At 32.7% G+C, this 25,481-nt stretch overlaps 4 protein-coding genes across 5 annotated transcripts in view; all 4 read right to left on the reverse strand.

Moving 5' to 3' along the window:
- Window positions 1-1,241: 1,241 nt before the first annotated feature.
- LOC111697799 (zinc finger protein 431) lies at window positions 1,242-16,029 on the reverse strand. Its single transcript, XM_023467926.1, has 10 exons — window positions 15,879-16,029; window positions 14,989-15,720; window positions 10,419-10,535; window positions 8,753-8,816; window positions 8,037-8,323; window positions 6,475-7,964; window positions 5,836-5,904; window positions 4,475-4,780; window positions 2,066-2,116; window positions 1,242-1,538 (listed from the first exon to the last, which is right to left on the reverse strand). The coding sequence occupies exons 1-6, from the start codon at window positions 16,021-16,023 to the stop codon at window positions 7,054-7,056; spliced, it is 2,256 nt and encodes a 751-aa protein (XP_023323694.1). The 5' UTR covers window positions 16,024-16,029; the 3' UTR covers window positions 1,242-1,538; window positions 2,066-2,116; window positions 4,475-4,780; window positions 5,836-5,904; window positions 6,475-7,053.
- On the reverse strand, window positions 9,504-14,976 carry LOC111697790 (zinc finger Y-chromosomal protein-like). 2 transcript variants are annotated; one of them, XM_023467917.1, is made up of 3 exons: window positions 14,780-14,976; window positions 13,869-14,385; window positions 9,504-10,535 (listed from the first exon to the last, which is right to left on the reverse strand). In XM_023467917.1, exons 2-3 carry the CDS (start codon window positions 14,020-14,022, stop codon window positions 9,652-9,654), a joined length of 1,038 nt encoding a protein of 345 aa, XP_023323685.1. In that variant the 5' UTR covers window positions 14,023-14,385; window positions 14,780-14,976; the 3' UTR covers window positions 9,504-9,651. The 2 variants fall into 2 exon arrangements, with proteins under 2 accessions (XP_023323685.1, XP_023323684.1); XM_023467916.1 differs by lacking the exon at window positions 14,780-14,976 and having other exon boundaries at window positions 13,869-14,668.
- On the reverse strand, window positions 16,029-20,326 carry LOC111697789 (transcriptional repressor CTCF). Its single transcript, XM_023467915.1, has 3 exons — window positions 19,921-20,326; window positions 19,230-19,313; window positions 16,029-18,119 (listed from the first exon to the last, which is right to left on the reverse strand). The coding sequence occupies exons 1-3, from the start codon at window positions 20,087-20,089 to the stop codon at window positions 17,125-17,127; spliced, it is 1,248 nt and encodes a 415-aa protein (XP_023323683.1). The 5' UTR covers window positions 20,090-20,326; the 3' UTR covers window positions 16,029-17,124.
- A 2,449-nt stretch (window positions 20,327-22,775) lies between these two features.
- LOC111697792 (zinc finger protein 271) overlaps window positions 22,776-25,481 on the reverse strand; it is a 4,187-nt gene continuing 1,481 nt past the window's right edge. The window contains exon 3 of the mRNA XM_023467918.1: window positions 22,776-25,134. Within this exon, the coding sequence (XP_023323686.1) occupies window positions 22,883-25,134 (2,252 nt within the window). The 3' untranslated portion in view covers window positions 22,776-22,882. The remainder of the gene's footprint in view (window positions 25,135-25,481) is intronic.

Here is a 25,481-nt window from a genome sequence, read left to right on the forward strand (position 1 = left end):
TTAAATATTTGTCAGCGAGTGTTTTGACCAGGTTTGTGTATAGTAAAAAAGCAGATTATTTTCCACTACATGAAATTAAAATAGTTTTCAACAATTTTTAAACATTTTTTTTCATATTGTCGAATCAAGTAGTATCTGGGGTTTCCAAAATGATATTAAACAAAATTCCAAGTCCAAAACTTTGTATTTTATGAACATTTTAAAAGAACAAGTTCAAAATGTCCAAACACGTCAAAAAATTTTGAAAAAACTCAAAAAAACGGAGTTTTTAAACTGTGCATTTATCGACCATTTTTGAAGGTATTTCAAAAAGTAATGACATTTTAAAATAAGTATAAAATATGGAAAATGGAAAAAAAAAATTTTTTTTGTTTGTTCAGTTCTAAGGGTATGTTAGTGAGGTGCAAGTGCGCATAAAAAAAAATCGATGATTTTGGGCCTAAAACTGCTTATAAAACTATGAATTTACAAAATATTCAGTATCAATTGGTTTTATCTTTTAGACCTTATCTGGGATTTCCAGAATGATATAAAACATTAATCTCAGCCAAAAACTTTGTATTTAATAAATGTTTTAAGAAATAAAATCAATAAAGTTCAAAAATGGCCAAAAAATCAAGTTTTTTCCAGCGGCACCGGAAAAAATGGTCCAAAATAAAAAATATTTTGGATTTTTCTTAGTTTCATACATATCTATTCAAAAGAAAATGTGCACCTCTGAACATTTTTTACAGGGCCGCCCTAAGGGTCCCGGGGACCCAAGAATCCCAAAGTGGGAAAAATTGGAATACTGTAATGCTATAAAAATAATATTTTACAAGCTTGTAATTATCTTTATGAAATTTTAAAAAATTTATTGTAAAAAAATATATTTTATTAAAAAAATGCGTTTGTGTCACCAAGAAATATATAAAATTGTATCCAGATAATCTTCCTGCATGTCTCGCATGTATACTCATATGGTGGGGCGGACAGTACTCCCTTGTATTCTATTCTCATTGATAGTTACCCAAAAAATGAGACTTTAAAGAGACAACTGCCAGATATAACAAAGCCTTTTTTAAACTCTTAAGAAGTGTACTTATGAAGAAAATAACCTTTAGATCTTGGTATTTAGAGACCAAAGAAAACCATCATTAAATTTATCATATTTTATGCAAGTATACCCTTCTTAACATTGATTAATTACCTCATTTCTTATTCATTCTAGAATGAGTTCCCTACCCACGGTTTTAAGAAACTAACGTGGTAATATTTATTATACTTCATAAATTAATTTTCTATGAAAGGCACGGCAGTGGAATATAAAACTTTCTTTCTCGGGGTTGTGACATTTATTCTAAAATCAGAGAGTTTGAAATGCCTCTCACACACTCTTGGATCTTTTAACAAGAGAAGTTCCTTATCTAACTGAAGGGCTTTCATCCACAATTTTTTTCTTTTTGGATTTGCTGGAATCCTAAAAGATGATCCTCCTATTCTTGGTCTGCAGTTTGGTAAAACACATGTCACTGTGACTCGCGATGGCCCCAAGGAACCTGAATTTATCAAAATTATTTCTTGAAATTGTATAAATTAGAAACGTACCCATAACACTGTGGGGTTTAAAGCGACATTTCAAGTTAAACTAAAGCAAATCCTTGAATGTTTTCAATCTTAACTCTTCTTATTTAAGAGCTTTTAAGAAGAAGAAAATGTTGCCGAATAAATATTTTCTCTTACTTGTGCATAAAATCAAAACAAGAAAACTACGAGGTCACAAAGTTGCGACAAATCAACTTATTTTACTTTAATTACTTTACGTACACTCAACAATTGAGGTTTTTTATATTCACTGGATTATTTATATTCCACAGTTTTTTGGGCAGTACTGTACGTCTTTATTTCGCCTTCTAACAATCCTAAATCCTAAATTGGATAATGGATATATGTGTTTACTCTCAATATGTTGTCTGATATGACTTACTGTAGAAGAAGCAAACTCACATTCATTACAAGGATATTTCACTTCTTCATGTTTAATCTCAAGAAGTTGTCTAAGATTATTTATATTTAATGTGCTCACATTTATGACGCTCACAAAGCAGAGGATCATCTTCTTGGTTTACTATTTCATCTAAAAAATATATTCTATATTTAAAATATATAACAATATAGAATAGATAAGTTAAAAAATAAATAGTATAAGTAAGAATCGCATAAATAGAATGAATGAAGATTTAGTGGGTCAATAAAAAGCTAAAATAAGCAAGAATGAGCAAGATAGCTAACTTTGTTTATTATTTTAATTATTATTATAATAATAGTGACCCCCCCCCCATTCCGAGGAAAGTTCCGTGAGAACACCCCTCAGTCCGAGGGAAGGTCCGTGAGAACCCCTCAGTCCAATAAGACCACCAGACCGAAGAAAGATAGGCCCGTGATAACCCGTCAGTCCGAGGAGAGGTCCATGAAAACCCCGGAGTCGAAGGAGAGACCTGTGAGAACCCCTCAGTCCGAGGAGAGGTCCGTGAGAACCCCTCAGTCCAAGGAGAGTTCTGTGAAAACCCCTCAGTCCGAGGAGAGGCTAGTGAGAACCCCTAGTCCGAGGAGAGGTACGTAAGAACCCCTAAGTCCAAGGAGAGGCCCTTGAGAACTCCTCAGTTCGAGGAGAGGTACGTAATTCCGTGAGAACCCCTCAGTCCAAGAAGACCATCTGTGTAATACCTTCAAGTGGAAAAGTTACATCTGTTTTAACCCCCAGAATAAAAGGAAAACACGGTCCTAATTCATAGCTTCCTCCCCTGTACCTCAACTAGACGGTGTAAATAACTTCTAAAGCCCTAAACTTGAACCACAACCCGGAAACGGAATCAGATTTCGATACTGAGCCAGATCCCGAGCCTGTACTGAATCTCGAAATTGAACCAGATCCCGAGCCTGTACTGAATCTCGAAACTGAACCAGATTCCGAGCCTGTACTGAATCTCGAGACTGAGCCAGATCCCGAGCCTGTACTGAATCTCGAAATTGGACCAGATCCCGAGCCTGTACTGAATCTCGAAACTGAACCAGATCCCGAGCCTGTACTGAATCTCGAAATTGAACCAGATCCCGAGCCTGTACTGAATCTCGAAACTGAATCAGATCCCGAGCCTGTACTGAATCTCGAAATTGAACCAGATCCTGAGCCTGTACTGAATCTCGAAATTGAACCAGATCCCGAGCCTGTACTGAATCTCAAAATTGAACCAGATCTCGAGCCTGTACTGAATCTCGAAATTGAACCAGATCCCGAGCCTGTACTGAATCTCGAAACTGAACCAGATCCCAAGCCTGTACTGAATCTCGAAACTGAACCAGATCCCGAGCCTGTACTGAATCTCGAAACTGAACCAGATCCCGAGCCTGTACTGAATCTCGAAACTGAACCAGATCCAAGTCCACGCCAAATGCCACCACCAACTATCGAGAATCCTATTTTCGGATATTGTGAAAAAGAAACGTGCCGTATTTGGCCAGTGAGAAGCACTGAAAAAATAGTTAACTATTCTGCAGTATGCAATATGCATGCTACTCAGCACCAAATAGTTTGATTTTACAGTTTTTGCCAAGCACTGAACTGGCACTCAAAAACGGAAATCATATAATGATATACAAAATTTAAAAACAAAACAAAAATTGTAATATAGTTTATACCTGATAATGTCCTATTCTTTAAAAGGTTTAAATACCCCTCCTTACAAGCCGTTCCCCCCCCCCCCCCTCCCCCCGACTTCCGCAAAAGTTCGTTAATTAGATCGACCCCCACCCCCACTCTATACGCCCACATCTACACAGTTTGTTTTTAATCTTTGTGAAGAAACAATCTCAAGGAATAATAATTGTCTTAAAACATTTTTTTTTTTAAGTGAATATTTGCAAATTATCTTTTTTCCATCTCATAATCTGAGTTCGTTTTCCTTATGTCCACTTGACAGCCCAAATTTTTATTTTGAATAATCTTTTTTGTTTGTTTATCTTCTTGTGATTTTTTACATTTTTTATTTTTTTATCGATTTTGATGGTTATTATATCGTTAGAACTGACGAGGGTCAACCCAGACCGAAATATATTTTCAATAAATGTGGAACTAACATCAACTTTTTTAATGTACACAGGTTTGGTCCATCACCATCACCGAATTTTAAATCCCTGATAATTTTATGTAATATTAACGGTATTTTCAAATGCCAAGTATTCTTGAATAAACATTTAAATCTTTAATGAAAGTACTACTTATAAAAATAATAATAATAATAATAAAAACATAAAAATAATAATTATAGTATATCCATAATATATAAGTAGATCTTAATTATAAGATATAATGAGAGTGTGATATATAAGGATTGTGTCCAATTGTTTCTTAATAAACAGAAAAAAGTACATTTAGAAAGATTTAAGCAAAGATTTATCAGAAAATTAGTTTGTATTTAAGATATTTGAAAATTACCTTTGATGTCAATATTTTTCATCTTAATATGTTCTTCCTGGACATACACAGTACACGTATCCTCTACAGTGCATGTATTCTCTACAGAAGTTCCAGATCTTAAATGAATTCTTTCTCTATGATTCTTCAAGTTTATCAACGAATTAGATACAAATTTGCACCAATCACATGGAAATACTTGATTTTCATCCTGTTTGCTTACAATATGTTCCATCAAGTTTGAACGGTTAGAAGTAGAATATTCACATTCATCACAGGTGTATTTAAGTTCAGATAACGAAAGATAATTATCATTTGCAGCAGACTCTAAAAGAAAGAATAGTCAGCAGTGTTATCACGGTTTTTTTTAAAGAATATTAATTCACTATATAGTATATGTCACTATATAGGCATCTTCTATTTCAACTTTTAATTGTGAGCATCTTCTCTTTGTACAATATTAATCAATAATAAAAAAGTTTGCGGATATTTTAATTATATGTTTCCGTGGATTTTAATTTTTTTTAGCGAATATTAAAATGTTGGAGACAAATTTTTGTAATTTTGAGCATTCATACACCTTCCTTAGGGTTATGTGAGTTGCCCAGAGGCGTATTCATAGGGGGGGGGGGGGTCTATGGGGCTCAGCCCCCCTGGAAAGTGGAAGCTTTGATTTTCAGGGGGATTTCAGTCCCCAATGGGGGCTGAGCCCCCCCCCCCCTGTAAAGGAGCGGCCAATTAACACAGCCCCTCCCCTTCCCACTATAGCTATTAGACTGAGCAATGACTGAGCACCCTCCCCCCTCCCCCGGCCCCCTCTAGTATATGTTCATTGTTTAATGTTTATGGATCTTATTATTTTGAATGTTTTATGATATTGTTTAATTTGCCTGGTTTATTTTTTTAATTATCAAAGATTTTTGCCGCAGTGATATATGTACATTTGTATATTTGTTATTTTTTACAGCATTGAAATGTAAAAATTCTTTCAGATAATTCATTAAGGTGCTTGGTTTTGAGAAAACAGTTCCTGTTTTTTTTAGGTTAGTTTTTAGCAATCCAGGGGGGAGGGCTTAAATTGTTCCAAGGGGGGGGGGGCTAATCCAAATTTTGTTTGCCCTTCAGGTACATTTTTAACCCCCCCCCCCCCGGACTTAAGCCTGAATACGTCTCTGGAGTTGCCTCAAAAATTGAGGATCCGATTGGTTCGGCTGTTTTAAATACAGACAAGCAAAGTATATAATTAGATAGAATCGGAATGTTTCCCGACTTTAAAAAGATTTTTAATGCAATTTGGTTTAAATCCGATATTTACTAAACTAGTCACCGAAATTAAATAGAAAAGAAACCAATAATGTTTATGTCCAGATATATTTCATTACCTCGAATTTCTGTATCTTCTTCCTTTAAATAAACAGGTTGATGATGTGGTTCATGTACTTCTAGAATATCTGAAAATAAACAGGTTGATGATGTGGTTCATGTACTTCTAGAATATCTGAAAATAAACAGAAAGATGATGTGGTTCATGAACTTCTAGAATATCTGAAAATAAACAGAAAGATGATGTGGTTCATGTACTTCTAGAATATCTGAAAATAAACAGAAAGATGATGTGGTTCATGTACTTCTAGAATATCTGAAAATAAACAGGTTGATGATGTGGTTCATGTACTTCTAGAATATCTGAAAATAAACAGAAAGATGATGTGGTTCATGTACTTCTAGAATATCTGAAAATAAACAGAAAGATGATGTGGTTCATGAACTTCTAGAATATCTGAAAATAAACAGAAAGATGATGTGGTTCATGTACTTCTAGAATATCTGAAAATAAACAAGTCTTTAAACAATATGTTCTCAGCAGCATTTTAAATGAAGTAAATTCCAGATTAATGGTTTTCAAAACAGTTTTCTCCGAATATCAAGATCCATTGGTTATTGGTCTTTTATGAGATACTTCTTATGATCTAATTATTTAAAACAGAGAATCTATTTATTTTATGATATTGAAACATTACCTTTAATCTCAGTATTTTCAGTTTTGACTTCTCCCTCTACATATACAAAAGGAGAGGATACCTCCTCCATGATGCAAACATTTTCCTCTTTTATTTTAACCTCTTTCTCCAATATTTCTTGAGATTCATTCTTTACATCTTCCTCCTGTATATAAACAGTACATGTATCTTCTACAGTAGAGGATGAACGGCCTTCTTTCTGAATCTTTTCTATAATTTCAATATTTTCCATCTTTATTTCCTTTTTCAAGTTTCCGGTCATTCTCTCTGAAACAATTTCTTATGAAGTATTTGGGTTGATAGATAAATTTTTAAATGAAATCAAAGAATAAAGTCAATCTAAAATTATATTGTTCAGCCAGACGATATCTTTTTCAATATACATAAAATATTTTTCTTCATGTGCTTACTCATAATATCTTCATGGTTATACTTGGATTGTGTTTTCTCAAACCTCACAAGTTTTGGTCTAGTTGCCAGATTATTGTGAATACTTAGTGAAAGATCACAAAAGATAATTTTTTAGCCTTTTGATCTAGCCGCATTGTAATCAAATTTTTCCCACAGATATCTAACTTTTCAATGTAAACTCTTAATATGTCTTCTAAGATCACTTAATGTCGTTGAAGCGTACTCACATTTATCACAAGGATGCCTAACTCCTTCATGCTTACTCTCAATGTGTTTTTTTAGACTACTTGCTGTAGTTGCGGCGTACTCACATTTATCACAAGGATATCTCACTCCTTCGTGCTTAGTCCCAATATGTATCTTAAGACTACCTGCTGTAGCTGAATTGTAATCACATTTATCACAATTATATCTCACTCCTTCATGTAAACTTTTAATATGTCTTTTAAGACCACTTTCTATAGTTGCAACATAGTCACATTTATCACAAGGATACCTTACTCCTTCATGTTTGCTTTCATTATGAACTTTTAGACTACTTGCTGTCATTGCAGCATAATCACATTTTTTACAGGGATATCTCACTTCTTTATGCTTATACTCTTTATGTTTTATAAGATGATTAGGTCTTGTTGCTGCGTATTCACATTCATCACATGGATATCTTAGTCCTTCATGCTTAATCTCAAAATGTTTTCGTAGATTACCTCTGCAAGTTGCAGCGTATTCACATTTATCACAAGAAAACCTCACTCCTTCGTGCATATACTCTTTATGACTTTTAAGATGATTTGGTCTGGCTGCAGAGTACTCACATTTATCACAAGGATATCTCACTCCTTCATGCTTACTTTCGATATGTCTCCTAAGTTCCCTGGTTGTAGTTGTAACATATTCACATTTATCACAAGGATATCTTACTCCTTCATGTTTATTCTTAATATGTTCTCTGAGATGATTCGACTTAGTTGCAGCGTACTCACATTTATCACAAGGATATCTCACTCCTTCTAGTTTCCTCTTTTTGGTTATCTTTGATCCAACCAGGAGAGGATCCTCTTCATTGAGAACTATTTCATCTAAGAAATTTATTTTGTAAATAGTATGATTAAAAATATAAGATAATAGAAATAATTATATTTTAACATTACCTTTAATCTCAGTATTTTCCATCTTAACATCTTCTTCCTTTACATATACAGTACATGTATCCTCTTCAGTAGGGGAATGTACTTCTTCCTTGATACAAACATTTTCTTCTTTAATCTCTTCCTCCTTCATTACTTCTCCTTGTACATATAAAGTACATGTGTCCTCTACAATACATGGAGTTATAACTTCTTCCTTTATAAAACCTTTCTCTTTTTTCATCTTTAACTCTTCATCCTTAAATTCTTCTACAGTTTTAACCATTCTCTCTGTAATCAAATCATCAATAATTTATAACATGTAATATTAAAACAATAACTTATCATTATGGACTGAAACATGTCATTGGGGAGGGAGCGGGGGGCGGGACGACCAAAGTCCACATTTAGCAGAAAGGATTGAGGCAAACTTATATAGGAAACTTATTAGAAACGTTATAATAGAAGGGGTGTAAATTTTATGAAATCTACATGAATTTACTAATGATTAAACTTAATAAAAGGTATTTACAATACCATCAATATTAATACAAGGTTAATTTACAATTTGTTTGAACACCTTGACAAATCATTTTGGTCAAATATTATTGCTTTTTTTGATTTCATATTTTGACCTCCAGAGGTCATTGATATGGATCATCTGAGGTTGAACAGGGTTCTCAGAATGGAATGGGAACACCAAAAAACCTATGATTTGATACCTCACATGACCCATTTACATTGATTTCATATTTTGACCTCCAGAGGTCATTGATATCTGAAGGTCAAGATCTCCATGATCATCTGAGGTCAATAAGGGGTCTCAGAATAGAATCAGAACACCAAAAAGCCTGTGATTTGATACCTCAAATGACCCATTTACATTGATTTCATATTTTGACCTTTTTTGAGGTAGTTATTGAAGGGAGGTCAAACTGGAGGTCGGATATATGTCGGAAAAATGTGAAAACATGTCTGATTAACTTAAAATAAATGAATTAGAGAGAAAAGGTGGTATTTCCGCATATTTTCTGAAGTCATGGGGGTCAAAATGGAGGTCAATGATCACAGATCTCAAATTTTCTTTGTGATCCCTGTAGACGACCAAAATTAGAGGCTGCATGCAAAATTTCAGCCTTCTATCTCAAATTTTAGGACCAAACGAAGCCTGTACAAAATTTGTGTCACAAAGTATCAAAGTGCAACCCCCCTTTAATCATTTGAGGACACTATTTTTTACGGGTTTTTAAATTTTAAATTAACATTTTAATCAAATACCAAGAATATATTTTAAGAGCTAACATGGAGCAAAGCTTTGTACAGAAATCACTAAAAAAAAATACAGGAAGTTTCTGAGGGGATTCCCAATATTTCATCTAAGTTTTTCGCGCTTCTCTTATCATTGTATATTTATAAACATATTTTGCTTTTCTGTTAATTTATAATAAACGTGAAACCAGTTAGACTTAGTTTTTTTTTCAGGCAACTCACACGACCCTAGGGAAGGTTTTTAAAAGGCCAAAATTAAAAAATTAAAACATTTAAAACTCTTATTTTTTTGTTAAGATTTCCACGATCAGATTCCGACATTTTTATCACAAGGATGTCTCACTTCTTAATGATTATTTCTGGTATGTCTTTAAAGATCCCCTGCTGTAGTTGCAGCGTATTCACATTTATCACAAGGATATCTCACTCCTTCGTGTTTAACCATAATATGGTCTCTGAGATGATTTGGCCTAGTAGCAGCATATTCACATTTATTACATGGATATCTCACTCCTTCATGTTTAGTCTCAATAAGCTTTTTTAGATTACCTCGACAAGTAGCAGCGTATTCACATTTATTACAAGGAAATCTCAGTCCTTCGTGCATATACATTTTATGACTTTTAAGATTATTCGGTTTAGTTGCAGAATATTCACATTTATCACACAGATATCTCACTCCTTCGTGTTTACTTTCGGTATGTCTTTTAAGATCCCTTGCTGTGGTTCCAACATATTCACATTTAACACACTGATGTCCTCCTCCTTCGTGTTTAATCTTTTTATGTTCCTTTAGGGACGTTGGTCTAGCAGCAGAATACTCACATTTATCACAAGGATATCTCACCCCTTCATGTTTATTTTCGAAATGCTTTCTAAGATCCCCAGCTGTAGTTGCAGCGTATTCACATTTTACACAGGGATATCTCACTCCTTCATGTTTATTCTTTATATGTTCTCTTAAACGAGTTGGTATAGTTGCTAAATAATCACATTTATCACATGAATATCTAACTCCGTCGTGTTTATTTTCATTATGTTCTTTGAGATAACGTCGGCTGGTCGCAGAATAGTCACATTTATCACAAGGATATTTCACTCCTTCATGCTTACTGTTAATATGTTTATTTAGATTACCTCTGCAAGTTGCAGTATAGTCGCATTTATCACAAAAATATATTACTCCTAGTTTCCTTTTCTTGGTTATTTTTGATCCAACCAGCAGAGGATCCTCTTCATTGAGAATTTTTTCATCTAAAATGTACATTTTATTATAACCTGGGAATTTCACATTAGTAAAACTAAATCTAAACTTGTATATTGAAATCATCTTATTTCTAAAACGAAGAATATTCTTCCTAAAGAAACTCTTCTTTTATTATATAATTGTAAGTTTCGTCCCCAACTAGAATATTGTGTTCTAGCTTGGGGAGGGGTTTAAAAAAGTAAACTAAGAGGTATAACAAATTTACAAATAAAATGTGTAAGAAATATACTCGGTAAAAATTTTTTTCACTTATTTAAAAACTTTAATATACTTCAGTTCAATGATTTGTTTGAACAAAACTGTATTCTCTATAAGAAAAAGAATGTCCATACAACTTCAAATATGTCTACTGATAATAATATATTCAAACTTGCAAACTCTGCTCGAACAAATAATTTTTCCATCGAAATTATTTTTAAAATTTTTAAAATTATGAATTATTAAAAATATAAAATAATAGAAATAGTTATATTATCACATTAACTTCATGTAATCTCAGTATTTTCCACAACATATTCAGTAGGGGAGGGTACTTTCTCAATGATAAAAACATTTTCTTCTTTAGTCTCTTTCTCCTTCATTACTTCTCCTTGTTCTTGTATCCTCTTCAGTAGGGAGGGTACTTTCTCAATGATAAAAACATTTTCTTCTTTAGTCTCTTTCTCCTTCATTACTTCTCCTTGTTCTTGTATCCTCTTCAGCAGGGAGGGGCAGTGGCGTAGTGGGGGAGGGGGACTGAGACCCCTGAGCACCCACTAGGTCCCCCTAGAGCCAGAATTCTTGAATTTGGGGGCAGTATTACTAAGCTATTATTTTTTTTGTTAATTCTGAGGACGTATCATTTGAATGGAATACTATTTGTTAGCCCATTTTTTAATGGTGGAAAACCGCTGCATGTTTCCATAACTTTTAACCAAAAATTCTTTTATTTTTATTCTTTTAAACCCTGGATTGAACAATCTTTATTGGTTTGGGAATATTTATACAAGGGAAATTTGAGAACATTTTTATCAACATTATTTTGGGACATTTTTTTTCTCAGGTATCGTTAAAAGGTATTAAATAATACTGTCCTGGGTAATCTAGTAATTGATATGATATCAATATGATAGACTGTAAAGAATAAAAAATATATTTTTTACAAGTTTTTTGCTCTTTTCTTGATAATTATGGTCAGATGACATCTAATAGTCAGGTAATTTAACCCAGTCCCGATTGGGCTATTTTTGTCTAATATAGAAAGGGGGGAGGGGGTTCCATCCCCCCCTATGATTTTTCCCTTAGAGTTGAGATAGGGGAGTGTGATACATTTAGACCTCTAACTTTAATTGTAAGAGTGTAAGGAATTGGAAGGATTTTCAAAAAATTCAAAAAGTAAGTCGAACAAATTTTCAAAAAAAGTAATTTTTACTTTTGACAAATATTAACATATGACACATGTTATTATATCCATTTCTCAAGGTCTTTACAAATATATAAGTCTTAGCTTAATTAATATAAAAGTTATTAACCATTTCTGATTTTTTTTTAACATTGACCTGCCGTTTGACCATTCTCCACCCTACCCTATGTATAAAAAAAGTATTTTTAAACTAAATTTGTTCAAAACTATGATGTTGAAAAGTGAAGAAGTTATAGCGTTCTAATGTAAGCCATTTTGAAGTTATTCAGAAGAAACCACGGGGGTGGGGGTGGAAAACACCCCCCTCCTAATTTTTGATCGGGGTTATATAGGTTTTAAACTTAATTTTTTTTTCTAAAACGGGTTTTTTAGGGAGTGCACATGAACCGTTAGGGGGGTGCACAAAAAAGCGCGCAAAAGAACATTTCCAACAAAAAATTGGTTCCATCGAACTGACAGTTTTTTTTCATGAAATATTAGTACAATTAAATGTCAGTGCAAATAAAAACTTCTCGTCAAAAATTTGTTTAAACGGACTAATGTCTTTGTGTAAATATTAGTGCAATTAAACATTAATGCAAATGAATATTTCCAACAAAAAATTGTTCAAACGGACTAATGTTTTTTTTCTGTATATATTAGTGCAATTAAACATTAGTGCAAATGAACATTTCCGACAAAAATTTTGTTCAAACAGACCATAATGTTTTTTTTCGTAAATATTAGTGCAATTGATCTTTAGTGCAAATAAACATTTCCAACAAAAATTTGGTATAACGGATTAAAGTTTTTTTTCTGTAGAAATTAGTGCAATTGAGCATTAGTTCTAATGAACTTTTCCAACTAAATTTTTTTTTGCCGGACTAATGTTTTTTTTCTTTAAACGGACTAATAATTATAATTTATGGGCAAATTACTGAAATTTTAAATTTTTAGTTCGATTGAACATTATTTTGTTCATTTGCACTAAAAAATGTTCATTTGTATACTTATTAGGTTTAATGTGAAAAATGGTAAAATTTTAAATTTTATTTCGATTCAACATTTTTTGTTCATTTTCACAAAAATATGTTATTTGCACTAATTGTAGGGTAAATGTGCCCATGTGATTTTTTGGATTTTAGTTCGATTGAACTTTTATTTGTTCATTTGTACTAACTTCGTTTTTACTCACACTTTTAGCTTTAGTACAATTAACCATTTCTTAATCATTCCTACTAAAATATGTTCAATGAGACTAACTAATTAAATGAGCCGAATTCCGCTAAATTTAAAAAGATAGTTCTCCACGTGGTTAAAAAAATCTTCCACGCGGATTTTAATTTGATTAAATAATTAGTGTTCATTTGTACTATAGTGCGAATAAATGTTAGTCCGATTGAACTTTAGTAAAAATGTTCGTTAGTCCGATTAATCATTAGTGCAAACGACATTTCACCCTTAAAACACGGTAATTGAGAGACTACATACGACTTTGATTTTAAAAATAATGTTCAAAATTTATTTGTAAACTTAACCTTAGGAGTAGAATCCTTGAACTAACGATTACATTCTAATGCCATTTCTAAAATGTGGTCTGTCATATTTTTGCTCTTAAAATTAAAGGATATTTTTCTTTATTTTAAAGGTGAGAGACGACTTCAATGTCATGTTTCGTGGGACATCCTTCATGTTTTTTAAATATCTGAGCAATACCTTTAATATGTCCAAACTTATTGTTAGAAAATTGTCAACGAGAGGAAATATTAAATTTTGTAGATCTAGAAGCAATACTTTAGACTTACCGGTGTTTTAATAAGTTTTGTGTGTTTTTTTAAATATCTGCACATCACCTCGAATTTATCCAAAACTCTTGTTGGAAAATTTTCAATGCAAGAAGATTTAATATTGATATTTAAATTACATTTTTAAATTTTACCTTGATATGGTTCTTTTATCTCAACTTTTACATCTTCTTCCTTTATATAAACAGCACATGTTTCCTCTAGAGTAGAAGGAGGACGGATTGCATCTATGATATCAATATTTTCCACTTTTATTTTCTTTCTCTGTGTATCGGTCGAATCGGCCATATTCTCTGAAATTTTTGAATTGGAGATTAAAATGGTAAAAAAGGGTTTAGAACAAATACAGCTGCGCCCAATTAAACTTTTCTAATTTTAAATTTACAAGTTAGAAACATTGCCCAGAAATCTAAGATTTCTCTTTACAAGATATACAACCAACTAAAAACATTCCTTTGGTTCTGCAGAGTATCTGTATCAAAGTTTGAGGCAAATCGGCCAAGGGTTATATGATCGAACATACAGACAACAAGAGAAATAGATATTATTACTTCATACATATAGATACAAAAGATCAGAATTATTCTACATCTTAAACAATATAGGTTTTTCATTGTTAATTAGTTTAAACGATCGTTGCATAATTTATGTCTAAATTTTTTCGCATTTTAAATTAAATAGTTTGTACATTTTCATTTGTTTTTTTGATTAAAAAAGTTTATGAGAAGAAGTGAATCAGGTTAAACAGTGCTTAGGATCCGGATCTAGATCCATTGGATCCGCAACATTTTGGCTTCCTGGATCAGGATCCGTAAAAATATTGCGGATCCACGGACCCAGATCACAGGGCCGGGCAAAATATCAATCCAAAACTAAAAAAACTTTTGCTCTCAGACCCTGAATCTGAACTGTTAAAAAAGAAAGATTATCCAAAAAAAATAGTTCATTAAGTTTTAGCATTAAAATAAGCAAATAAAAAAAGAAACTATTTTAAAAGTTTTTCTTAAAAAAAAAAAAACATTAAATCGTAAAGAAATGTTATGACCTGGATCCGGATCCACATTTAAACTAAATGGATTCCTAGCACTGAGTTTAAGGATATCAAACTGATTCATATGTTTACTCTGAATATGTACTCTTAGACTAATTACTGTCGATGCAAAACAAATATCACAAAGATAATTTACTTATGTATTATAAGTATTCAATGATAATTTGCAGTTAGGGCAGAATTTTTTCATTTGGCACTTCAATAATGTTTTGTCTCAATATGTTTCTTGAGAGAACTTTTTGTAGCTGCAGCGAACTCACATCTATCACAAGGATGTTTAATTCCTTCGTGTATATTCTCAATATGTTTTCGTAAATTACCTCTGCAAGTTGCTGCGTACTCACATTTATCACAAGGATATCTTAATCCTTCGTGTTTATACTTTATATGATCTCTGAGATGACTTGGTCTAGTTGCAGCAAACTCACATTGACCACAGGGATATCTCACTCCTTCATGTATACTTTCGATATGTCTTTTTAGAACCCTTACTGTAGTTGAAACAAATTCACATTGATCACAGGAATATTTCATTCCTTCATGATTATTTTTAACATGTCTTTGTAGATACTTAGACGATGTTGCAGTATAGTCACACTTTTCACAGGGATAGCTCACTCCTACATGTTTACTCTCAATATGTATGCTTAGAGTCTGTGCTGAAGTTGCAGCAAACTCACATTCATGACAGGAATATCTCGCTCCATCATGTTTTATCTCAATATGCTTCTTAAGGTCACTTGCAGCAGTTGCAATGTGCTCACATTTGTCACAGGGATATCTTACATCTGAATGTTTTCTCTGAGTGTGTGCTTTAAGATTACTTGTTCTAGTCGTAGAATAATCACATTGATCACACTGATGTATTTTCACTTCCAATTTCCTCTTCTTTTTACTCTCTGAAACTCGAAGGGGATTTCCATCATAGAAAAGATCTAGATAAATTAAGAAAATTAATCTAAATTGACTGAATTGGATTAAAACATTTAAAGATCAAGTTACGAAACCCTTAATATTACACCTTTATCTTTTTCCAGCCAAAATACTTATGGGTAAAGCTTTATGATACAAGTAAATATGTTTAAGAATTTACCTTGAGATTCATTCTTTACATCTTCTTCCTTTATAAAAACAGTACACAAATCCTCTACAGTAGAGGATGGAGGGATTTCTTCCTGAATCTCTTCTTTAATCTCAATATTTTCCATCTTTATTTCGTCCTTTACGTTTTCAGCCATTCTCCCTGAAATGTTTTAATCAATAAGAAACGCTTAATTACAATTTAACAAATAAATAAATGCAAGCTTTAAGAACCAAATTAGTGTCTATGACACAAGTAGGACAAAATGAAGTTTAATCGGTTATAGTTTTGTTCATAAGAACTAAATCGAAGAATTCAAAGGGATATATTTTCAAATTCATTACTACAAAGATTAGAAAAGGGACACATTACAAATTAACATATTTACCTTGATAAACAATAAGCACGTTTAATGACAAGCATTGTGAAAGTATTCAAATCAAATTGGAGTTTTAGGGATATCCACCAACCATGTCAGATGTGGAAATGAGTGTAATAAATCAATACTTTCAAATTTTTAAATCTCTTCTCATTAAAATTTTAAGTACGAAGTATCTGATTAATAGAGTTCGATCGTGGTTTTACGAATATCTTACACGGTACATACGATTAGGAGTTGATTACGCTGTCACAAACTAATGCAAACGTTTCCAATTTATTTCCTTCTCTTCTCATGATTTCTTCTTTTGTGCTTTTTAAGTGTAACTTGTAATACTGTCGCGTATCCACAGATAATACAAGGAAATCTCACTCCTTCATGTTTGCTCTCAATGTGCTTTCTAAGAGCAATTGCTGTAGATGCTAAATACTCGCATTAATCACATTGATATCTTACTCCTTCAAGTTTATTCTGAATATGTACTCAAAGATTACTAGCTGCAGTTGCAGAATGCTCACATTTATCACAAGGATAGGTCACTCCTTCACGTTTGCTCTCAACGTGTTTTCTGAAAGAATCAACGGTGTTTGCAGCGTGTTCACATTAATCACATGGATATCGGATTCCCTCAAGTTTACTTCTAATATGTATTCTTAGATTACCTTCCCTCGTTGCAGTGTAATCACATAGATCGCATTGATACTTAACTCCTTCATGTTTAGTTCTTATGTGTATTTTTAGATCTGTCAATCTTAAAGACTCGTAATCACATAAAACACAAGGATATTTCACTTTATCGTGTTTAGTTTCAGTATGAACTTTAAGATATCTAGATGTAGTTCCAGCGAATTCACATTGATCACACAGAAATCTCAGTGCTTAATGCTTATTCTTGATATGTTTTCTGAGAGCACTTAATGTAATTCCAGTGTGATCACATTTATCACAGGGATATCTAACTCCTTCATGTTTACTCTCAATATGCCGCTTCAGAACTCCTTTTGTCGTGGTAGTGTAATCACATTTGTCGCAGGGATATCTCACTCCTTCATGGACAGTTCTTATGTGCCTTTTTAGATCACTAGTGGTGATAGCAGTAAAGTCACATTTATCACAGGGATACCTCACTCCCTCATGTTTAGTCTTCTTATGACTATTAAGATGACTAGCTCTAGTCGCCACGTACTCACATTCATCACAGGGAAATCTTATTCCCTTATGCTTAGAATCAACATGTATTTTGAGATCATTTAATCTAGTTGACTCATACTCACATTCATTACAAGGATATCTCACTCCTTCATGTTTGCCCTTCATGTGCAAACCCAGAGCGTAAAATGAAGTGGTAGTGTAATCACATTTATCACATGGAAACCTCACTCCTTCGTGTTTAATCTGAATATGTCTTTTAAGATCACTTGCAAAAGTTCCCATGTACTCACATTTATCACAAGGATATCTTATGCCTTCATGTTTGTTCTCAACATGTCTCTTAAGAGTGCTTGTTGCCATTGCAGTGTAGTCACATTTATCACATGGATATCTGACTCCTTCATGTTTATTCTCAATATGTAATCGAAGATTGCCAGCTGTAGTTGAAACGTGCTCACATTTATCACACGGATATCTGACTCCTTCATGTTTACATTTAACATGATTTCTGAGTTGACTTACCATAGTTGCAACATATTCACATTTATCACAGGGATATTTTACTCCCTTGTGCGCACTATCAACATGTCTTTTCAGATCACTCAATCTAGTGTAATCACACCCACACTCTTCACAGGGATATCTTCTTCCCTCTAGTTTCTTTTTCTTAGATTTGTGAAACTGGGATAGCAGAGAACCATCTTTTGAATTCACAGTTGCTCCTGGAAAATTAAAATAGTATTGCTCAAGATTTTGCACTAAAAAGTTCTGTGAAAACAAGAACACAAAATAAAGGGTCATTGTAAAAAAGTCCTGTAATCTTGAGTCTTTTTTTCCTTTATCATGTTAATAAATAGGTTGAAGTCCTGTAATAAATGAAAATGCATGTTTAAGAAAAAGCTGTGTTGAAAAATATACTTATAGTTTGATAGGGGGATATGAGGGTCACTTGAAGTTACTTCTACTATCCATTTCGTAATTGTACATATGAAGAAAAAGATTAAGTACAAATGCAAAAAATGAAAACAATGATCATCAATCTATCCAGAAGTCGGAATTTTCTTTACCTTTCAAGTCATAAAGAAGTTTAAAACCATACTGATATCAATGAATATATTTTTATTAAAGAACTCAAATATTGCCTCAGCTCAAAAAAATGCTAACCTTGAAATTGGTGAAAAATTCGTTTTTTTGTTAACTCGAAAATGTTCACGCTTGTCATTTTTCACGTTTAATATTTAAATCTTATATTATCATTAAAATCTATACCACAATCAAAACTCAAATGTAATCAAAATTAGTTGCAGTCAAACAATTGCAATCACAGCTAAGTAGCAATCAAATTAGTACTGATTGCGACTGATATTGAATGCAATTGATTTTGCTTGCAATCTTAACAGATTGCAAATGTTACTGATTGCGATTGATTTGATTGCAATTGATTTAATTGCGAATAATTTGATTGCAACCAATATCAATATATAAATTTGGCTTGTCTGTCTGTTTGTCTGTCTGTCTGTTTGTTTGTTTGTATCCAATAAACGTCAAAACGGCTGAACTGATCGGGCCCAATTTTTTTGTGGGACATCACGTGACCACAGGGAAGGTTTATAAATGATAAAAAAAAAATTTTAAATGTGTTTTAAAGTTTTTAAGTATTGTAAAAAAAATTAAATTCTTGAAAATCCGCATTTTTTTTTAATCCGCAAAATTTTTTCCTTCTTTGTTTTAAAATGTAAACAAAAAGAACATGTTCACAATTTCAATAGAAGATGGGCGCGAAGCGCCCTAAAAGCCTAGTATCAATATATATTGATAATATCAAATATCACCTTCTTGTTTTATTTTCTTTGTTTTTACTGATTCAGAGAATTCAGAAGGTTCCAAAGGATCCACTTCATTCACTACAATTTCACCTAAACACAGTGGTATACAATATACATTAAACATATTTTTTATTGCTCTGGGGAAAAATTATTAAAAATGCATCAACAGGCAAGTTTTTTCAACAGTTTTAATATTTTTTACTCAAATATTTATTCATTTTTTCCAATTCAGCGAAATTTAAAAAAAAAAATGTTAACGCTTCGTGCAATCACGTTAACATCGGNGAAATTGATTTAAAGTTGTAGTGTTGTTTTAAAAAATGCATTCCATCCCTCAAAAAATCATTCTCCACAATTTTTCTTCTAAAATAGCAACGGATCAATTAATCAATTTCCATAACATCTATGATATGCAAAGAAATGAGTCAGAACTTAAGGATCGAATAGTTCAACTTCGCCTAAATAAACTCATACACAGTACACAGCATGGGTTTATGAAAAAAAATCATGCTAAACAAACCTGCTAGAGTATCTAGAGACAATCCTCACCAAGAAAAGGAAAGAAAAGGGAGACATAATACAAATTTACATATTTTCCTTGATAAACCATAATATTTAATAGTTTATTTTATGTTATATTTTAATTATTTTTGAAACAAGAAAGCGTCATTAAGAAGATTTAAATTGAAAGTATTACCTTGGGTTTCAGTTATTTCACATTTAACATCTTCCTTTATATACACAACACACGTCTCTTCTTTTGTACATGTTTCCTCTACAGTACATGCATCCTTTACAGTACATGCATCCTTTACAGTACATGTATCCTCTACAGTACATGTATCATCTACAGTACATGTATCCATTACAATTCATGAATTCTTAAAGGTACATGTTTTCTTTACAGTACATGTATCCTCTACAGTAGAGGATAGAAGGATTTCTTCCTCAATCTCTTCTTTAATCTTCATTTCCTCCTTCAAGGTTCCGGCCATTCTCTCTGAAACTCAAAATACCATTTTTACGAATTTTCCAATAAATTTTCTCATTTTAATGTTTTAAAATTAACTAGGCATCTTCGTTTTTAACTTTTAATTGTTGCTATACTTACCGACATTTTCTTTTCTTAAACTAACAAAAACAAAAAATGTCGCGGATTTATCGAGTTTTTTAAAGAGATTTTAGTATATTTAATTTTTTAAGGCAAATATTTTAAATTCTGACGATCCATTAACCATGTAAGGTACCCCAAAAGTTTGGGTCGTATCGGTTCAGCCGTTTTGACGTTTATTGGACACAAACAAACAGACACCCAGACAAGCAAGATATAGACATTGGTTTTTGTTCTCCGCTTTATATATATGTTCTGTTTCAAAGAGGAAATTTATCACTTCACACGCATATATTTATATCAGAGAACATAAAACCAATCATGTACTTATCTTGACAGCAACTATTTTTTTTGGCGCGGGGGGGGGGAGGGGGCGCATAAGTATATATTATAAGTATACATATTATTATATATATATAACAATTCACATTTACTGGCAAGATTTACCCCTCTTTTCATACTTTTTACTCAAAAAACCATTTGATTTCTCTAATTCAATTCTAAGGAAACCGTATAGCTTGTAAATGATAAATAAATCAATGTTTACAAATCGGAAAAAATAGATAACATTCAAGTGTCATGGGCAAATATTTTTGAAAATCAATGCTTTGTCAGACGATGCCTTTTTAAATGTGATGAAGTTGTTGCACTGTATTCACTAATTAATTAGACATCGCGCGACTGAAATGTTATTTTTAACCGTCTATAAACTTTTTAGCACTCTAGCCAACTATACGATTACGGAGAAATGATTCTTAAGGAAAATATAAACCCGGCCCTGCTCTTTTCTTCATTTACTTGGTTTACTCCTATGTTTTTAAAAGAAAACAGCTTGCAGCAGGATCACAACACAAAACAGCATGCAGCAGGTTCACAACACAAAAAAGCATGCAGCAGGATTTAAAAAAAGAATCAAAAAATGCAATTTTTGACACCCTGTTTTGGCATCAAAAACTTGAGGAATTTTTTTCTCTGTTTTTTTAGTGTATTCTGGGGTTCATTGGGAGTCTATATTAAAAATTGGGCTATTTATTTCCAACAAGGCCGGAGATAAAAAATCGAGTCGACGGAGGTCACTTTTCAGAGGTTCCAAGTCTCCGGAAAGAGATATCGACAATCTGACTTCATTTACTGCTCCTAGGCAATTATATGAGTCTACATTCAAAAATACAAATGCCAAAAAAAGTGTGATTTGTCAACAAAAAAATATTAACACCTAGACACCTCTTAGTTTTAATTACAAGTGAAAAGGACACTTTTTACTTTTAGCCTAAATGTTAAAATAGACACTTTTAGAATTTGTAAGAATAGACACTTTTGAATAGTCTTCTTGAGAACCAACTAATAATTAGTGTAACATCATTTTACGTACTGGTTTTGAAGTACATATTCTGCCGCGTTTTTTTTTTACCTAGACTGACCGAGGATCAGATAAGGAGAAAGATAGAGGCTGACCTGCAGCAGATCTGGGCCTTGTTTAGGTGGGTCATTCCCACCTCCAAAACTTAGGATGTGGTTTGCCACATTTTTCGAATCTTTAGAATCCTTGATCTAAAATTTCTCAGATATTCCTGCTTTTAGGCTACATTTTCGGTACAACCTTTGTGCACAGATAGCACAGGGAAAAGGTAGAAAAAATTTAAAAAACAGATTAACAGAAAGTTTTTAAAAAAATTGAAAAATTAAAAAAATTAGAAAAAGTCACCTTGTACTTTGTTGAACTTTGCACCTAGACTTAGAGTTGATCGACTAGACACAGCCTATGGTATTGGTAATGAAATATTAGTTTATTTGAGAACGGACTCAAAGTTTTTTGCCTTAACAATGATAGTGATTTTGATCAATTTTGCCAATTTAAATTAGTATCTGACAACAAATCTGAGAAGAACATAATTATAGGTGACTTCAACTTTCCTAATATAGACTGGATGATGTGTCAAGTGATACTTAGTTTGATTTAGTTGGACCTGGAGTACATAGAATAACTCGCCTTACAGCAGATCCACTTAATTTGATACCCTCCCGGGGCGAGATTTTTTTAGTCAAAGAGTAGTAAATTTATGGAACAGTTTGCCGGGAGATATAAAAACTCTAAAAATCCTAAGTCGTTTAAAAACAATTACCGTAAAAAAACAAATACAAACGATATGCTGCCGCTGGAGACATTTTTTGAATAAAAATAGTGATGAAAATAGTTAATTAGTAAATCTATAGACTCTATGCAGATATTCTCAAAATACCCCTAACTGGGGTCTAGAGATTAATTCAACAAAATAACCCCAAAAAATCTAATTAGTTTACTGTCACATATTTATTACATTTTTGTCGTCGCTTTTTAATAATTAAAAAAAATCGATTCTCAAAACGTAACCACCCAAATGCATGATTTTGAACCTCGACTTTGCGCTCAAACTCAGTAATTATACATCATTAAAAAGTTTTTTTATATCTCAATTGAATCCTAATTTTTTTTTCTCACAATGCTACATTCACAGTTCAACTACCATACATTGCCGGCTACTCCCTTTAATATGCGATCTCACTTACATTACAATCTCACTTCTACATGTTTACTTTTATAATGCGTTTTAAGATTTGCTGCTCTAGTTGCTTCATAATCACATTCGCTGCATGGATATCTTACTCCTACATGTCTGCTCTCAATGTGCATTCTCAAGTTGCTTGCCAAAGTTGCAGCGTACGCACATTGATTACAGAAATATTTCATTCCTTCGTGTTTTCTCTCAATGTGTATTTTGAGATCACTTATGCGAGTTGCAGCATAGTCACATTGATCACAAGGAAATAAAACTCCCTCATGTTTACTTGCAATATGTATTTTGAGATAACTTGTGCGAGTTGCAGAGTAATCACATTTATCACAGGGATATCTCACTCCTTCATGTTTACTCTCAATATGAATTTTAAGCGAACTTGCTAAAGTTGCAGAGTACTCACATTGATCACACGGATATCTGACTCCCTCATGTCTACTCTCAAAATGCGTTTTAAGATTACTTGCTTTAGTTGTAATGTACTCACATTGATCACAAGGATATCTTAATTCCTCATGGTTACTCTTAAAATGAGTTTTAAGATTACTTGCTTTAGTTGTAATGTACTCACATTTATCACAAGGATATCTTAATCCCTCATGATTACTCTTAAAATGTTTTCCAGGATCAGTTGTAGTTTTGGCTGTAAAACCAGATGTATCACGAAGAAAACTAAAATCTTCAGGTTTACCCCCACTTTGTAATTTGAGTGAATTTGTTTTAGATGCACTTCCGTTATCTGAAGGATATATCACTCTTTCATGTGTATTCTCAATATGTTTTTCTAGGGTGCTTGCTGTTTTTGCAACATAATTACACTTGTCACAGAGATATACAGCTTTTTCGTGTTTATTTTTATAATGTATTTTAAGATTTGAAGTTGTAGTTGCTTTATAATCACATTTACTGCAGGGATATCTTACTCCTTCATGTTTACTTTTATTATGCTTTCTAAGATTGCTCTCCACAGTCGCAACATATTTACATTTATCACAGGGGTACTTCGGTGCTTCATGTTTCCTCTCTATGTGCAATTTGAGATCACTTACGCGAGCCACAGCGTATTCACATTTGTCACAGTAAAATAAAATTCCTTCGTGATGTTTACTCGCATTATGTCTTCTGAGATAACTAACACTAGTTCCAGTGTACTCACATTTATTACAAGGGTAAATCACTCTTTTATGTTTACTCTCGATATGAAATTTAAGCGAACTTGCAAAATTTGCTGAGTAATCACATTCAACACAGGGATATCTGATTCCTTCGTGTCTACTCTCAATATGAGTTTTGAGATTACATGAGCTGGTAGCAAAGTATTCACATTTATCACAGGGGTATTTAACTCCTTCGTGTTTACTCTTACAATGTTTGTAAAGTACATTTGCCGTTTCAGCTTTAAAATCACATTTATCACAAGGATAAGTCAGTTCTTCATGCTTACTTTTTGTATGCATTTCAAGATCATTTAGCTGTGTTGCAACGAACTCACATCTATTACAAGGATATTCCACTTCTTCCTGTTTACTCGCAAAATGTATTTCAAGCGAACTTGCCAGTGTCACTTTACTTGATGTAGTTACAGCGGGCTCAAGATAATTAGATTCAGCATTTTCACTTATATAAGGTATTATAAGACTTGATGCTTGGATGCTTGGATATTTCACTCCCATGTGTTTACTCTCAATATGTTTTCTAAGATTTCTTTCAAGGGTTGCAACGTAGTCACATTTGTCACAGGGATATTTCCTTCCTTCATGTTTCCTCTTATTATGTATTTTGAGATCACTGACGCAAGTTGCAGCGTAGTCACATTTCTCACAGGGAGAGAAGATTCCCTTATGTTTACTTGCAATATGTCTTTTGAGATACGTTACGCGAGTTGCTGCGTACTCACATTTATCACAGGGATATCTCACTCCTTCATGCTGACTCCGTGTATGTAATTTAAGCGAACTTGCTAGAGTTGCAACGTAATCACATTTATCGCAAGGATATCTTAATCCTTCATGTCTACTCTCAATATGTGTTTTGAGATTATTTGCAGCTGTTGCAACGTATTCACATTTATCACAGGGATATCTTACTCCTTTATGTTTATTCTCAATATGTACTTTAAGTCTACTTGGGGAATTTGCAGAGTAATCACATTTATCACAATGATATCGTCTTTCTCCTAATTTCCTCTTCTTGCGTCTGTTTGACTCAAATTGAAGAGGATCTTCTTCCTCGTTTATAAATACATCTAAATAGACAAAATCAGTAATAATTTAAAGGTTATAATATTAGATTAAAGTCAAGTAAGATTTAATTAAAATCTGAACTGTTCAAAAAAGAGAGATTATGAAAATTTTCCATCATTCATGAATGGTATATCAAGCCATAGCATAATTATAAGCAAAAAAGTAGAACAAATATTTTCAATAATTTTGTTTTAAAAAATAAGTAAATCTTAAAGAAATCTTCATGACCTGGATCCGGATACATTTTCAAGGAAAATTCAGGATCTGAATCCGTATCCGCATCCGCATCAAAATGAAATGAATCCAAAGCACTAGGTGTATCCTTTATAACTTTCGGGGGGGGGGGGGG

This window comes from Eurytemora carolleeae, unplaced genomic scaffold (genome assembly GCF_000591075.1).
Source record: "Eurytemora carolleeae unplaced genomic scaffold, Eaff_2.0 scaffold280, whole genome shotgun sequence".
NCBI classification, from domain to species: Eukaryota; Metazoa; Arthropoda; class Copepoda; order Calanoida; family Temoridae; genus Eurytemora; species Eurytemora carolleeae.